Source organism: Pelecanus crispus, chromosome 3 (genome assembly GCF_030463565.1).
Source record: "Pelecanus crispus isolate bPelCri1 chromosome 3, bPelCri1.pri, whole genome shotgun sequence".
NCBI classification, from domain to species: Eukaryota; Metazoa; Chordata; class Aves; order Pelecaniformes; family Pelecanidae; genus Pelecanus; species Pelecanus crispus.
Window position 1 is genome coordinate 114,845,992 of NC_134645.1, and position 18,051 is coordinate 114,864,042.

The 18,051-nt window shown below is 36.1% G+C and overlaps 1 protein-coding gene across 3 annotated transcripts in view; it reads right to left on the bottom strand.

The window, feature by feature from the left end:
• The window catches only part of KIDINS220 (kinase D interacting substrate 220), an 81,609-nt gene that overhangs the window by 38,879 nt on the left and 24,679 nt on the right, over positions 1-18,051 (bottom strand). For all 3 annotated transcript variants that reach the window (XM_075707099.1, XM_075707098.1, XM_075707097.1), the window contains exons 11-22: positions 17,697-17,795; positions 16,547-16,724; positions 15,851-16,015; positions 14,257-14,436; positions 13,721-13,886; positions 12,551-12,702; positions 9,854-10,143; positions 8,286-8,426; positions 7,390-7,633; positions 7,133-7,221; positions 5,692-5,836; positions 1,504-1,666 (exon numbers count right to left, since the gene is read on the bottom strand). In XM_075707099.1, the coding sequence (XP_075563214.1) occupies positions 1,504-1,666; positions 5,692-5,836; positions 7,133-7,221; positions 7,390-7,633; positions 8,286-8,426; positions 9,854-10,143; positions 12,551-12,702; positions 13,721-13,886; positions 14,257-14,436; positions 15,851-16,015; positions 16,547-16,724; positions 17,697-17,795 (2,012 nt within the window). The remainder of the gene's footprint in view (positions 1-1,503; positions 1,667-5,691; positions 5,837-7,132; positions 7,222-7,389; positions 7,634-8,285; positions 8,427-9,853; positions 10,144-12,550; positions 12,703-13,720; positions 13,887-14,256; positions 14,437-15,850; positions 16,016-16,546; positions 16,725-17,696; positions 17,796-18,051) is intronic.

Here is an 18,051-nt window from a genome sequence, read left to right on the forward strand (position 1 = left end):
AGACCCTTCACCAGCTCCATTGCCCTTCTCTGGACACGCTCCAGCACCTCAATGTCTTTCTTGTAGTGAATGCAGTACTTGAGGTGCAGCCTCACCAGTACAGAGTAGAGGGGGATGATCGCTTCTCTAGTCCTGCTGGCTGCACTATTTCTAATATGAACCAGGATGCTTTTGGCCTTCTTGGCCACCTGGGCACACTGCTGGCTCATGTTCAGCCGGCTGTCTACCAACACCCTCAGGTCCTTTTCGGCCAGGCAGCTTTCCAGCCACTCTTCCCCAAGCCTGTAGCATTGCATAGGGTTGTTGTGACCCAAATGCAGGGCCTGACGCTTAGCCTTGTTGAACCTCATACAACTGGCTTCAGCCCATTGATCCAGCCTGTCCAGATTCCTCTGTAGAGCCTTCCTACCCTCATGCAGATCAACATGCCCAGTCCACCCTTGCCCCTCTACCTTCTGGGTTCTCTGTGTTCAGATCTTAACCCCACTTCAGCTTTCCTTTCCTAATACCACCCCCTCCAGCTGTCTTTCCCAATCAATCCTGATTGCATTCTCAACACTTCAACCATTTCCAGCCCATCCCAGATCCTTATCCAGTTCATCTTCTCCCATTCCTTGACTCTTAGTGCAGGGCACCTTCCCAAAATTTTCTGTCCAAGTTTTTTCTCCTCTCCATTCTTTCCCTGGTCCCTGCAAAGTCTCTAGATTTTCTGGCAACTTGTTCAATCAATATCAGTCTTCCCTCTTTACCTCAGCTGTTCTTTTCATCTGATCTCAGTTATTTCTTACACAAGTCAAACCCTTCTTTCCTCTCACTGGCTTTCATTCTCAGATTCTGCTTTGCTCCTACAGGCCCAACTCCCAGTCACATTCTTTCTCTTCCATTCCTCCCACTGTCATCAGGTCACTTGTCACAATCCACAAGTCCTTTCTTACAAGCAGCCAGGTTCTGGGGAGACATGTTCATGGGCAACAGAAGGACCATTTGCTCTCAGCTTTAATACCTGGACAGCTCTGTTGGACAGCAACTTGTATCAGCAATGGAGAAAGTCATGCTTCACTTTTGTATTCCTTAACTGCAGCACAAGGCCATAGCCTCAAGCACACTTGCTAAGTACCAAACCTTCAGAGATCGTTACCAGTAAGGGCAGGTTTTGTAGAGCTTAGTTCAGATTTCTAACTAGGGGAAAAAAACCAACTTGTAGCTTGGCCAAGCTAGAGATGAAAATTGTATCAAGAGACAAAAGGACAGCTAGCTATCTGTGAATGAATTGCAGTGTAATTCTCTTTATTTTTAATACAAAGCACACATTTGTACGTGGTGCATTAAACAGCAATACAAGTCATTTTAAAGTTTCCAGAAGTTAATAGAAGAGAGTAAGATTGGGGGAATTTTAGACTACAACTTGGTAGCTGTTTGAAAGCCTTGTTATTCTAATAATAATTAATAATTATCACTATTTCAATCATTGGAAGTGCATACCATTACCAGAATAACACCTACCTTTCATAGATGGTTTTTAAAGTCAGCTGATCCGGAACACCTTCAGTCTCTTCAAGGTGCAGTATGAGCCACGATGTTCTATACGGCCACTGCTCTGTGAGATTGATCCAACTAGCCAGTCTATCCCAGCTGAATGTGATCTGATTAGCTCTCAATAAACGACCTAATATAACAGGGAAGGAGGGAAGAAACACAGGGGAGTTTTTTCCCTTTTGAAAGATACCTTTTTTTCCCCTCAAAGTAACAGCTATGTAAGTCCTTTAACCTGATCTGTGAATTTTCTGGTGTTATATTTTTAGCTCAGTAAGTTCAAAATCATCAAGTCGCATCTAAAAATATAATTTGACAACTTAATAACAATACTTGCAAATATACTGGTCAGAACATGAGACTCTCCAAAACCGTCAACTTCAGCTCCAGCTTAAACACTATTTACTATCATCCTGTTACAGATGAATCAAGTTATTTTAACAAAATTCAATAGAGGATGTCACACAGCATTAATTTCTCAATCCAAACACAAAAATCATGCTAACACTGTGAAAGATCTTCTGTGCATTGGCGTATGAATATATGGTCAAAACAAGTTAAGCATACAACTGTCATCTTCAGTAGCCAATAAAGTAAAATTCAAAGCTATAAACAAAAGACTGCTTTAAGTTAATAAGGCAAGGTATGAATTACAAATAAAGTTAATTTTAAAAACAAAAAAAAGTTAATGCTACATTTTATGCACTTCAGGTTATAGCAAGTTTTCTAGACTTGCATTATTAATATTGGTGACGATGTATAACTTACACCCTTAAGGCTCTGCTCATGAAATCATCATATACAACCACAGATTATAATACACTAAAAGTGTTCTTGCAGGGCTTTTTTTTCTTTGCTTGTTTTTACAACAAACAGTTTGTGATTTTGTTATACTTTCACATCTCTGCTATAATTTGCCAAAACCAGACACTTCATGCTACAAACTGTAATAACCATGCTAAGAGACTGTTCATTTATTTAAAAGATTAGCTCGGAATTTTAGGTCTGTTGTCACATATGAATGATCACTAAAAAAGGGAAAAAGCAGGGGAAAATGGGGAAAATTACATAGTAACACTCTTCTATTAATTATACTAGCACTAAATTAATGGAATAGAAAATAAGCCATGGTTTATTTTACTTTATTTAGAACAGCATTTACATTTAATTCTTCATAACCTGAGAGAAGGTAAATTAGGACAATCCAAACTATGCAAGCACTGGAAATGGAACTGGAGAGACAGCCAACCCCTCTGTGTTACCCAGGTTGGTTTGACAGAGCTGAACCTCAGCTCAGAGACACACAACTGTGTCCTTGTATCATACTTCTACTGAGATCATCACCTCGGCACTGTACCAGACCTGAACCAGTTCCACCTACTTTGTGACACGCTGGAAATAAGTTCTCCCAAATACAATGTGAAGTTGGGCAGTGGATACAGCATTGATATTGCTGTAGCAGGGTTCTGCAACCAAATGGATCAGCAGAAATCAGTCCAGTTTTGGTCTGTATTACTACTCTGTGCATCTATTGGTAAAGCAAACACCCTAAGCGAGACCCAAGATGGCCGCACCAGGTTTCTTCGCTCCAGCTATATGCTGTGCGACACAGACAGGGTGATTTCTGAACTGCACCCAGTGTGGGCAATGTGGCTACAATCACCTGATGCGGAACTTAATGCTGAATCTGTTGAACCCATCCTCCATATGCCTGCAGGCAACTGCAATATTTCTGTACCTGTGAAAGTTTTATTCCTAAAATTCTCCCTCTCAAATGAGTCAGCTCTCATTTGAAAACTAAGAGAATTTTCTACTGAAGCATTAAGTGTTATCGTAGAAAGACACAGATCATATTTCTAGAAATGACAAAGGTCATTTAACATAATCTTTTACTGCTAGTATTACTGGCAGAATTGTACTGTAGCCTTCCTACCAATCCAATTTTATTAGGCTTACTGAAATCAGAAGTTTTAGAGATTCTGCTTTCATTAACATAATGCAGAGCTTGTGATAATTAGATTAATATTGAAATAGCTAGAAAACAAGAGCAGAACTCTTTTCTTTCAAAACACAGTAATCACTTCGTTCTCCATTCGTACTGCGTAGTACTACTCGTCATTTAGTGAGATCCTTTATCGTAAACCCACAAACTTAGATTAAAAAAGTTTAAGTAGCATAAAAACAAGCAATCCGTTTTATTCAGGGGAAGAGTTCTACAGCACAGGAGCTGTAGAGAATAGGATTAATGTCATCTTCCAAGACTCTCCTTAACGTGTAGTGTAGGAAGCTGCAACTAGGACAAATTTATTAGGAAAGAGCTCAAAGGTGCACCACTTCTTAAAGACACCACTGATACCTAATGAGTTAGCAAGAAAGTTATAATTGTATGCAAGATTAGATATAAAGAAAAGAAACAAAACAAAAGCAGAAATATATGTATAGTAAATGTAACTTTTTTCAACTAGCTATTTCAAATTTTAAAAGCACTATTTGCCCTTTCCTAAACTCAGCCATAGGTAGAAGAATAACTCTTTACTGTCTCTTCAATCATTACGCTCTCATTACTTTATGAACCAATAACCTCGCTTACGAGCGGCAAGAAGTTCTCCTGAATTAACCTTTCTGTTTGCATCCTCTCTTATCTAATGAACCTAACCTAATATACTAAATATGCATGCTAAATAGTACTAAAATATTTTTAAGTATTAAAGACAATACATTTGATGTATCTGTGAATCCCTTACATTTTCCAGTTAGTCCTAGAAACTGTTAATATTATTTGTTTCACAGAATCACGGAATGGTTGAGGTTGGGAGGGACCTCCGCAGGTCATCTGGTCCAACCCCTCTGCTCAAGCAGGGCTCCCTAGAGCCAGCTGCCCAGGACCATGTTCCTGACAGCTTCTGAATATCTCCAAGGATGGAGACTCCGTGACCTCCCTGGGCAACCTGTGCCAGTGCTTAGTCACCCTCATAGTAAAAAAAGTGTTTCACTGGCACCTGGTGAATAACAGCAGTTTTCTACAAGGGTCTACATCCTAATCATAAACATTCAGAATACAAAGCCTGAAAGAGAGAAAACATTAAATTTGATCCTTTTGAAAAAGCTGGTATTGGCTTTCACATCAATGCAAAAATGAGTTAAGGATACTGAAACTAAGCTCAAGCTTTTGCCGGGATATTTTTTTCTGGTTAAAGAGCAAGCCAATTCTGAGTAAAGGTCCAAGCTGCCCAGAAGCCTCATACTGTACAACAGCAAATGCTTATGTAAAAGCTTCAGAATCTGAGGAAAAATAATATTCTCTTTTGTTATTCCAGCCCCTGGTGATTTGTGGTTCATTGCTTGCTTTCTGTTAGCGCTTGATGAGTTTTACTTTTCAGCTATTTAATTGTTTCTGAATCCATGTAAGCTTCTCGCATCCATATGATACTGTTGCAGAGTTATGCACTTGACTATATACAATGTGAAAAGTAACTCTGTTTGTTTGTTCTGAACCAGTTAGCGGTAAGGCTACTCAGTGCCTTTTAGGGTCTGTAATAGAAAGGACAGTAAATAATCATTCCCCATTCACTTACGACATGAAACATGATTTTATTAGACTTCAATAAGTCCTTTTCCAGTTGTTTCCAGTTTATAAACCTCAAAGATACCAATGTATTGATTGTGTTTTGTTGAAGGAAAACAGGTCATAAAATGCTTTTATCAGGCCCAGACAAACATTTAGGGAAAAAGGACTCCAAATATCCATGGCAAAATGTAAAGGATACATACCTGGTTTTGCCTCGCAGTTTACCTTTTAAGATACCAGCACTACGAGCTTTGTTCACATTAGAGTATTACGAAATCAAAAAATGTATTTTATTATCCCACTTCAAAATTAAAAAATATAAAGCTTCCTAAAGATGTAGACTAGAATCATTTGCCTCCCAACTGAAGTCAATGAAACAACAAACAAGTATTATTTATTTTTTTTTTAATTCTACATAGAATAGTCTATAATCTTTGCTTGCACTCTATAAGAGTTTGCTTCAGAAGGATTTTCACAATCAACACATGGACTGACTTGTTAAATTTAGTTTACACACTAAAAAGTCTGAGTGTAACTACCAGCAACCAAAACACAATACTGTTTACTGTACAGAAACATGCCACACTTACCTGTCACTGAAACAATATTTAGCAATCTTCTCATGGTCTGAGGACTGATATCGCTGAACCAATCCTCTGTAACCAGCAGCTTGGTCAAATCAAAAGACATTTGGCGGGTAATGGTACGTTGCATCTGGCGTCTTCGGTAAGTATCCTGATAATGATACAAAACAGCAAGGAATACTTACTAGTATCAAAAACTTTTATGTATTTGAAATACTTCAGTTTTACTTGATTATAAAGTTAGAACCTTTGTGAATATGTGTCTGTGAGACATGAAATACCATAAAAATATTTACTGGAATTTAATTCTGATTTACCTATGTAACAGTTGAGCGTGATACCCATATAAGCCAAGAACTGCTAAGAGTTACACATTTTACTTCCATGCCAATTCTTAGAGGGCAAAATAGTGACACAGTGACATATTTTGTAAAAAGGTTACTAATTTCAGCATTGCCAGAAAGCAGGAAAGAAAGTGTGGTGGACATGTTGCAGTGAAAGTCTAGTACTATAATACTCTAAATTCCTTGATTTGCTCAATTACTGACCCTTATTGCAACATCCTGTGATCAAGCGATACCAGGCTTGCACACAAAAATCTGAATTATACATACATACATAGACCATAGCTACTACCAGTATGCTGTATTATCTCAGCATTCACAGAGAGCTGAATTTAAGTATTTGTGGAAAAGAACACTTTGGTGAGCATTATCCTGGTTTCAGCTAGGATAGAGTTAATTTTCTTCCTAGTAGCTGGCACATTGCTGTGGTTTGGATTTAGTATGAGAATAATGGTGATAACACACTGATGTTTTAGTTGTTGCTGAGCAGTGCTTACACTAGTCAAGGACTTTTCAGCTTCTCGTGCTCTGCCAGGTGCACAAGAAGCTGGGAGGGTGCACAGCCAGGACAGCTGACCCAAGCTGGCAAAAGGGATATTCTAAACCATATGATGTCATGCTCAGTATATAAGCTGTGGGGAATTGGCCAGGGGGTGGCTGCTCAGGAACCAGCTGGGCATCAGTTGGCAGGTGCTGAGCAACTGCATCGTGCAAAATTTATTTTGTATATTCTTTTATCATCATCGTCATTATTATTATTATTTTCTGTCCTATTAAACTGTCTTTATCTCAACCCACGAATCTTACTTTTTTTTCCCCCCAATTCTCTCCCCCATCCCACTGGTGGGGGGTAGCGAATGGCTGTGGCGTTTAGCTGCCTGCCAGGTTAAACCACAAGAGCAAGCAAACTTCTTCCTTTTTGATAGAGCATCAGTCTACTGATTTAAGAATGTACTTTTCCTACATGGATCATTTATATTAATTTCATTAAGAATGGTTTGATATAAGTCTTCCAAGCTGACATCATTAAAAATGTGGAAAAAAAAAAAGAAAAGAAAAAAGGTTTTACCAGTATCTCCATTTAGTCTAAAAATCTTTCTCACCCGCCTATTGAGAGCAGTTTTGCTACCAAGCTTGGTCATGTCTCCAAGACTGTTCTGAGAAACTCTCCTGTCAACCTCTTCATGCAGTCCTATGGAAGGGAAAACAGAAGGCAGGCATTTTCTCCATTCATGTACATTTGACTGATCTATAAAATAACACTAATGATCTGCCAATTATTTAAATAGTTTGTTCCAAAAAACAGATTTTTGGAACATTGGTTTTGTAACTTTCACATCATCCATCTGCATAACCTTACCTGCATTATCTGTATAAGGAATATCCCCATTGGTTGTCGAAGCTACCATCAGTTTTTTTGCATTACTAAGCCCTCGGCTATTCAGAAAAACAGGCAAATGGACTATGTTTCTCATGTAATCATGTCCATTTATGTTTGAATCACGTAGAACACTGTTGAGATTCTGATTAATAGCCTTTATAATAATGTGTGGGTCACTTGCAAAAATAGCAATAAATGGGCCTTTTGAAAACAAGACTCGCACCTGTAAAAAAGTAGACAGTACACCTTGTTAATAATAATTAATGAATAATAGTTACTGTGGATCTTTTGAACGTCTGACTCAACATTCTATATTCATTCTGTACAAGTTATAAATTTGAGAGGACAAGAGATGTATAGAAATGTCAGTTTCTTCAACATGGGATAGCTAATGTTAGGAACTTACCCACAATTAGAAATAAGCATACTTGACAAATTAGCAGTAGTAGTTACAGTGGAAGTCATCACCAAGAAGGTATCATGCAGTAATGTCGTAGCCCCCCCAATTATTTAGCATTTAAGTATTTTTCATCTAAAGTACTTCAAAAGTAAGTAGAAAAACTCTCCAAGCATTTTAAGTTTGTTTCAACAGCATATTGATTTTCAGTAATTTACATCTGATTATTTAAAAACTTTTCACAAGTATCAACATGCACAGTCCTACTGGGATTTAATTTTCAACTTTTAAAACCCATCACTCGTAGTATTACAGTTATGCCAATGTACACAAATGTTAAAAGACTACAATACACAGACTCTGTATACAAGCCTTCTTTCTATAGAAAATACACAATAACTGTATGTATCTGAGCTCATCTATGGAGCAGATCATCCAGCTGATCCAGAAATCATCTTTATAAAATGATCCAACTCACAGTATCAAGCATCTGTAAAACTTTGTCCTGTTCACAAGCATCCAGTCCATCAATAATTACAACAAGCCTTGTCTGGTTCTGAGTGAAGCTGTCAATGGTTTTTGCCATTTTGGCCATCAGTTCCACTTCACACTTCAAAACCTATAAAAATGAAAAGCAAAGAAGGAAGAGACATCTCTAATATGTAAAATTCACAAAAATGCATATAATTCCTTTTGGAGATTGTTTATTTTTGTAATCTTATTGAAGTATTTTTGGGACAAGGAGCACTTATAAATACCTAAAGTGAAAGTCCTAAAATGTCACTTCCAAAATTTAATTTCCTATTTGCACAAAAATGTACAGCAGAACTGCATATTTCACTTTAATGTAACAAACTATCCTTATTTAAATTCCATTACAATGTTATTTAAGAAGAAAGTAATATTTATGCACTGTAAATCAGTATTTCATGAGTAAACAAGAGTATTTGTAGCTTCAGCTAATCCTCAAGAATTGCTTTGCATAAAATGTACACTAAAATTTTCTATCTGCCTTCCAGCCAAGCAAATTATGCTATTACTCTAATGCTGTCATTCCTATTCAGGATATGCAATATGAAGATTTTTTTAAGTTTTTCAACATTGAGTTATGCATTTTACAACTACCCTTAATATAGAAACAAAGGTGGAATTCACCTGTCCTAATTTCAGCAACTAACAGGTAGACATTAAAATCTGATCTATTCAGCACTAGATTAACCTTGAATGTGCACACTAAGATGATGTAAGTCGTATGAATAACTCTCTGGAAATACCCACTTCTCTCCTTTGAATGCAAAGGGTGAACCTAACTCCTAAATGGCTGAAGTTATGCCAGATAAATACCGCTCAGAAAACAATTGTCAAGAAACACAGTAGCAAGACACAGACATGGTCTTCTGTGCTACAAAAATATTTGCACAACATATTGTTATACAATGTATTAGCTGTAATCTACGGAGGTAACCATCATGATGCTAAAGTTTATTTTCAAATAGGAGCATATAGGATATTTGATGACAGCCTGATGGGTACATTTTTTATCAGTTTAGACACAACCCAGCAAAACAATAGTATTTTCTGTATTTTTTTTCATGGCATACGTGAACTGTTTTGGAAAGTTCTTTCAGTGCTATCATTTCTTTCTTAGTAAAGAGCTCTTGCAGACAGCCAAAGTTAGGCTTGGTTTTCCACCTTTAGAAAATTTAAAAAGTTATTCTTTCTAATCTTATGTTCTAAAGTAAGCTTTTACCAAACACTGATCATTTAGACCAGTTGTTTTCCTAATACCTTCCTCCCAGCAAAAATAAAATTAGAAACTGAAAACTTAATCCAAATTTAACATTCCTGGTTGAGCAGACAGATCTCCTACACTAAGCATAATTACTAGTAGAACAGAAGCGTTCCCTTCAGTAAAAAACTCATGAAGGCTCATTCTAATGTTGCGAGACTTGGCCTGATCAAATAAATGGCACCCCATCTTAAGAAGGCTACAGGTTTGGGGTTTTGTTTCAATTCTTTTAATGGCCAATTCATATAAATGCTTACCTTCATGAACCCCTCGCTTTTCAACTTGTGCAGCTTGGAGGCAGCATTGTGAAGACGTTTTCTTTGAGAATTCAAAACTGAATCCATGACTTGCCACCATGTGCGACAATTCAAGATAAAGGCCAAACCAACAACACAGGTAACTGATATAAGAATAACATTCACTGTCATGTTGCCTGGTTCTACATTAAAAATTGCCAGCAGGGCAATCGCAGAAACAACGCAAGACAATATGAACAGGAAAATCACAAAGGATGGGAGGCAGCAAGTTTTCTTCCATTTCTTTTTACCTAGGAAACAAGTTATTTGCTGTTAAAATGAATGTAAAATGTAATTACAAGTGAGCACAAAATCTATTAACTTGCATACTTCTCATAAAACACTAAGTTGCACAAAAGGTTACTGCAGTGTTACCATTCAGTCACAAACATGAAAGAAAATAGTCTAAATTTGCTAAAATTCTTGGAAATTATGAAGAGGGGATATTCCTTTAACCTTCAGTTTATTTCCATTGTTTCAAGAAATCCACGCTGGATTGAAATGATCTTTATTAAATAGATTTCATACCAGTGGTATCATCCCTTTTGTGACATCTCTCAGTAAAGTGTGTTTATGCAAGTAAATCCTAGGAAAACCCTATGCTAACTAGTCAGTTTTAAACAGGAACATGATACTTACATAATCTAATAGTAATGGTGCCACTGGAGAACTAAATTAAAATTGCAAGCTACAACATGAGACTATCCTTTCTTGCATGCTAAAACATACACAAACAAGGGAGGACTGCAGTATGTAAGGTTTGTACAGATCACAAGGGCCTCAGAAGAGAATATAGACCTCCTGACTTCAATTGGATTGGTAAGGAAGAGACAAAGAAATATTGCAGTTGGAGGTTAGCACAGCTAAAGGAGTGATCAAAGAAACAGCTTTTTCCCAAAGTAGCAGCCTCTGCCTTTAGGATCTGTACACATCTAGTGGCATACACATCTAGAAGATTCACATCTTCTGTACACATTTGTTGATAACAAAGAACAGAACATAGTAATAATCTCATGCAAAATGATGGCAGCTAAAAATCAGTATTTGAACTGGAATGGAAAAAATCCAATTTTAAATACGCTACGTGGAAAGAATATCCAAGGTTTAGACATGGCCCATGTATGATATTCTAGACTGGGGTATGAGCTGGAAAGGCCTTTCACATTACTGACATATGTGACAGATAGGATTGTGATGCAGGACAAAGCAACAGAAACGAATAATGACAGGAGTGAGGGGCAAGAAGAGAAGAGTAACAGCTCAGTTATAATTACATTCAGTTCTAGACATTTTGAAGTAGGAGGCAAGCTTCCTCTAGCTAGAAAAAGACAGAACTGGATTAGAGACTTAGGAATCATCAACAATGAAACAGCAATTGAACAGGCTTGTCTGTGAGTTTACAGACATAACAAAAATTAAAGATACAGGAGACTAAAAAGAAACCCATATGGAATTTCAGTGAACATCTAGAGACAAGAAACCTATGACCCTAGACCTACAAACGTCTGACAAGGAGAAGATGTGCAAGATCACCAAATAGATTAAAAAAAAAATCAATTAGATAATTAGGAAGGGCACAGGAAGGCAACAGCCAAGGAATACAAGAGAAATGTAAGATTACAAATGAAAGGGTTTTCCCTTGATGATGACTGCAAATAACCACAAGAAGCCAGCACTACACTGCCACTCTCAAGTCAATTTCAGGAGAAGCTACAGTATCATGAAAGCTGTTTCACTGAGGTTAAGGAGAAGAACCGCAGAATGTCTAACATGGAAATAAGGGTGAAAAACTCCATGTATCACTTTCATAAAGAACGTTCAGTGAATTTGAGAAAGAACAATGAAGAGTAAGTTGTGTTCCGCACATCGCATGTTTTCTTCTACCCTCTGCAAGACAGGAGAATCTAAACATTTCGCTTTGTGAGAGGAGACAGCATCTAACAGGTTCCTCAATTTGTGGTCAAGGCCAAAATGAAATGAGAAGGAACTGACTGAAACTGAACTCAAAGCAGAAGTCAGTCCTCTATGAATTGAAAGTTACCCTCAAGGACTCCCTTTCTTCATAATATCACTCCGTACTGTGTATTTTTGTCAGAAATCTACAGATGGGACAGAAGAAAAAAGTTTGCTCCGTTTGGATCAAGTAGCAATATTTCATCCCATCTTACCAGCACTGATCACAGCAATTTACAGCTTTGGACCAACATGTTCTATATCTTTATTATTTCCAAGAATAATTAGTGGTCACTCATAAAAGGTCTGAATTAAAATCTAATAAACTAAACAGAAACTTCTCTTAGCAATAGTATACTTTCAAAAGTATACTTTCCCCTTTATCTGACTCAAACACAATGACTTGCTATGGAAAAATACCATGCTGCATCTAAAAGGATGTAATATATATATGTACATTTCCATTGACACTTCTGAAAACTATACTTCACAGAAGATACTCCTTTATGATATTAATAAAATCAAGATGAGCAAACAAAGCAGGGCGTTTTTCTCTCCAAAACACCACAAAGAGTTTCCCCTTCTGTATGAATTTCTGCATGGCTACAACGCTTTCTAAAAAGAGCTTATGATGCAAAAAACAGAACCTCTGATAACAGTGCATTGAAATGGAATAATCAGAAATGTCGTTCAAGTAATAAAAACCTTGTGTATCTTCTGTCTTGAAAACTCGAAATAGCCTTGTTGCTAAGAAACCAAATTCCCTTTCACATGCATCAGAGAGGGTAGCAATCATCTCAGCCAATGAAGTTTCTCCACCTACACTGGATAGTCTATTGTAGTCCGTAAACAAAAATCTGAAAGAGAAAAAACATGTATTTTGTCTACTTTAGAAAGCTTTAAATATTTTCTGGCAACCAAAACAAAAATCTTCCTACACCTCTGCAGCTAAAAGTTTTTTCAAGTGGCACAAAATGTAAAATACTTAAATACTTATTTTTTTTTAAACTGTACAGGGACTTTAAGTATTTATTTCTCTGTTCCTTCACCTGTTATCAGGTGCCCCAATTCCTATTCTAAAATTGGATTTCTTAAAGAGGAAAAAAATGATCACATCACTAACGGCACCTCAGATGGCAGTAAAACCATAAAAATATCTTTATGATGCCAAAACATAGTATTGACAAGTATTTTTGAAAATGCATTCTGAGCTATTTTCAAATATTTATGGAGGATTAAAAAAAAATACAGAAGAACAAGATCACATAAAAGCACCATGAGGCTAAAATACAATTCTTGGACTTGGTAATGTTAGGTTAATGGTTGGACTGGATGATCTTAAAGGTCTTTTCCAACCTAAACGATTGTATGATTCTAAGTCTCTAAACAACACAAGTAAACAAAACTATAAATCACATGGCATAAATTTTCTTGCTTTCAGGTAAACTGGAAGCTTTGAGCAGTCTGATACTCTACTTACAGGGGGGAAGAAGAAGAAAAAAAACAAAAAAAAAAAGACCTTAACAGAAGTAATCAGTGAAACAAGCATTAAATGTAATACACCGTAAGCTATACCAGAAAACCAAATTCTTACTTTGTCTGTTGCAAATTTTGATTAGTATGATAGTCAAAACCCTAAATGGTAAAAAGCAGTAACTTTCACCAACTTTGAACCAGAGTTTTTGTTGAAAACGTTACTATCTTCCTCACACTGAAAAATTTAGCTACATGATCTTCTAGGGCTACTGTTTTTCCAACAGGAATCTCAACAGCTTTTCATAGGAAGATAAACATGCACATTAACGCACATAGTTTGAAAAGTATCAGAGTTAACCTGAATTATTCATTCAAGAGTAAATAAATGAAATAACTAACCTGACAGGTAAAGCTTTAGTGGTTTGCTCTGGTAATTCTGGCGGGTTCACAAACATGAGTTTGAGAAGCAACTCTAAATATCCAATATGTCTCGCCAGCCTTGCACTTAACACCCAGGCCCAGTTCCAGCTCTCACCTTCTCTTCGGCCACCAAAGTAAATTACAGCTGAAATATTAAAAATCATAAAAGATGTTATGGCTATATTTTAGTCAGCGCTCACAACTGAAAGAACCATGAAGTTTGAACAGATAAGGCATGGAGTTACATAAAAGGAGTTGAATGGATTTCTAACAGTTATGGCTAAAAATGAGAATGGTAAGAGTAACACAATGAAGCTAATATACAAAATTCTTCTTTAAGAATGCCCTCTCACAAATTACATGCAAAATGCAAGGAAAGGGTCCAAAGGGGTCCTATTTTCTACAAAAACATTTAGTTAGCACTTTTTCTGAATCACAAAGCATGTCTGCAAAACAATTCTGAATTCCAAAAATAGACAAAAACCTTCACAAACATCATATAAAATAAGACTTACTAAAGAAAATGTAGAGAACTGCTAATAGGCTGAGTGACACTGCTATTCCAAGCTTTGCATCCACTGTGAAAGCAAGCAACAAACCCAAACCTCCGCACAGCAAAAGTGTGAGGAATACAATAAGCCAGGAGAACTGAAACAGAGGTTCAATCTGCTGTCCTGCGAAAGTCTTCATTTCATCTAAACAAAGAAAAAGACCAGTTAACATGTTAAATCATTCTAGAACAAAAAGCAAAAAAGGTATTATAATGATCATCTTTGAAAAGAAACACTTTTTCACTAGACTGTGTAACTTTTCCCTATTATTGATCCAAAAAAAGACAATGATGCTTGAATTCTTCTTCAAACGTTAGTGCAGACCCGTAAGTTTTCATCCATGCAATGAATAAAACCATTTAAATACATAATACTTGCATTGTTTGCTGCAGATTTTCTACTTTTAAAGGCGTATTAAAAGCCATGCCATTTTCTATCCTCCTTCAAAAGTTTAAAACATATTTTTTATGAAACCAAGAAAAATAAATCCACCGTATCTGCCAAAAAACCCTCAAACCCCAAAATCTCCATCATTGAAATCTGGACCATGTTCCTCAAATAGTCAGATATAACAGTACAACGTCAAGACTTCAGTATTTATTTCTGTTTGTCGATTCGTATTTAATGAAACAGGAATTCCTGAAGAAACTCATTTAGGAGCTATTGAATAAGAAACATTAAATACACAATCCAAAATAAAAAGATGAGTGAGGAACAGGAAGAAAATACTGTAAAAGCATTTTAAAAATGTAAGAGCTCATCAACAATAAACATTACAGTCAAAAATGCACACCACTTTTTGTTTATGACATGGGACATGAGGTGAACAAAGTGAATGCACAGACCCCATTTTCACTAATATAGAAGCTTTTAAAAACATAGAAATCGCAGAAAGTAAGAAAAATCAAGACTGGTAAAAGTATTTTGAATTATACTGAAACATCTCAGAAAAACATCCTTTGTTAGAAAAAGCTAACACTGTAAATAAGATGCCTATTTCCACTGTGAAAAATATTGACTCTCTTCATAATACTGCATTTGCCTTCCTCTGTCATTTCAGAAAGTTCAAAAAGCTCAAAGTAAATAAGGGGAAGGGGAAGAAAACTAGATGCAGAGAAAATATGCTACAGAGAAAAAATATTAATAGCCTGGTACTTGTTTTTAAACTTAAGAAAACCCCATAAGATGACACATAGGAGACACAATAAAGAAATACTGCAGCAAAAGAGGTCTGAACCTGATTTGACACGCAAACACCCCCAGCAAGGCATATTTCAGCAGCCATACTTTCAACAGTACCTAAAGAGTAGATTCACTGCTGCAGGAAACCCACAGGACAATAGACAGCAACACTTAAAGACTGTCTTGAGATTGTATAAGTGAACAAAGCAACCTATGGATGAACTGACCAGACTAAAATTTAAATCCTTTCATTACAGAAACGGAGACTGGATACAACATTACATGGACCAATGGCTGTCGCGAAAACTAGTAACTCCCATATGATGCTTTTCACAGATAGATTTGAACCTACAGAAAAGGCTAAATGAACTTTTACCTTCCAGTTTCTTGAGCAGGAAAGATTTTCCACTTCCCCACTGTGCATATAAGCCTACACAGATAGGTGGCTGCATGGTTGGTTCACTCAGAATATCAGCCAAAGCACTGCTGTACAGATCGTAACCCAGCATGTCACCATCAGATTCCGTGGGAGACAAGTGTCCTGTAATACAAATACTATGTAACAAAACTTTGCTTTAAGACACCTCTTTAATATGACAATTTTAATCCATAAAATCACGACAGGTTTGCCTATATTTGCATATACACTCCTCCCACATAATAGCTGGTATTATTGGTACATTCTTGTTCAAAAGAATTTTAAATATCCACATAAACGTTATATTATTATCAAAACCATTAGATCTTACCACAAAAGACTCAAACAAAATCCCAAATCACAGCAAGTCAAAGAAAATAATTCCTACACAAGCAAGATCTAAGTAAAAACAAAACTATCAACAGAAGTCGCACAGTATCCAATGTCAAAAGTCAAAACCAAAAAGGTACATTTGACCTTTGTTACGCTCTTGGAATCAAGAATTTTTTTTGCCAACTGATTTTTTTATAGCTCTCCCCTTAGTTGCAACATGAAAAGAAGTAAATGGTTACCACTTTTCAATACAGAATTGAATAAACTGGATTCTCAATATATAAGTGATTAAAAAAAATAAAATTAAATACTTATACTTACTGGCTCCAAATATCTGTGTTAAAATACTCTTCTGGTGGCTACAGTCAATATTGTAAGGCGTTTCTCCTGTTTTGTTGGGTCTATAAAGCAATCTACCATCTTTTGGATTTCTTAAGAGTAATTCAGCAAGTTTACGGCTTCTTCCACGAATGGCAATATGAAGTGGAGTATCTCCTTTCTGCAATTAAGTGAAAAACTAGTAATATCTAACACAAATTCCTAAGATTATGAACAGACCATATGTTCCACATAGTTTCAGATGCGTTATTTACTTGAAATACATCTTAAAGTATTCTCAACAACATTAACGCCTTACAGCAAGCATTTTTTCCCCTCAAAAAGCATTACAAAGGTTTCAGAAAAGACATGTGAGAAGGCAGTTCTTATAATGCTAAATCCAAGGCACTATCTTCTTTCTTAAACTTTTATAACAATATCTTAAGGTTCATGAAAACTGTAGTCGCTGTTTAGAAACTCTTATTTAGAAACAAGTATCTACTAGCAAATTCAGAGACTTCTTTGGAACAAGAGATACTGCTTGTTTGAATTATTTCAATGTCTACTCAGACTTCTCCAAAAAGCTTTCTGGCAAAAGTTGCCTTATTACATCAAATCAATATTATTACTTATTTGCCCTAACCATAATCCTAAGAGGTTAAAAAGTATCAAATAAATGTTGCTGTATTTAAAAGGTTTACAGTCAAAATAGGTAATGCATAAGAGGACAGCAACAAACCATTGTATTTGTCCTTGGCAGTGTTTAGTTCAATGTCTATTAATCAAAACCAAACTTCAGTGACAAATAACAACCATTCTCTATGCTCTTTTTCAAGTGTATTAAGAATTAGTATTCTTATCTGTGAAATTTTTATTCCTGACCTGGAATTTTTTCTTTTCATATTACTAAAAGTAACCTAATACAAACAAAAAATCAATCTATTAATGGTGGGAATTAATTTGTATTTAAGTATTCTGATCTATTTCATTATTAAGCATACGGGAGAATAAGCATTTAAGTATTATGGTCTATTTAATTATTAAGTATATGGGAAGTTCTCTTCCTGTATTAGCCTTGACAGCTCACTACAAAATTCTGCTGCAAAACTAAAATGATTAAATATACTAAAGTAAACAAACAAATATTCTTTACCTTGTCTACAGCAGAGACCTTAGCTCCTTTATCCAGAAGAAGCTCTACTATTTCAATATTTCTCATCTTGGTTGCCTTTATAAGCGGTGTTTCTCCATCCTAAAAGGGAAAAGTAGGCCTAATAAAAATCTTCTCTGTATACTCAAAACCAAGCAAAAACTAGTGATGGCGTAACAAGTTAAATCCCAAATTTTTAAGGAATTTTTTCAATTAAATATGTTACTGTACAAGTAACAACACTTCAGCACATGTGTTACTGAAAAAGTATCACGGACCCTGTATTCTAGATTGATCAGAATCACAGAACAAAATACACTTCTGTTAATAACAGTGTCAAACAGAGAAAGACGAGATT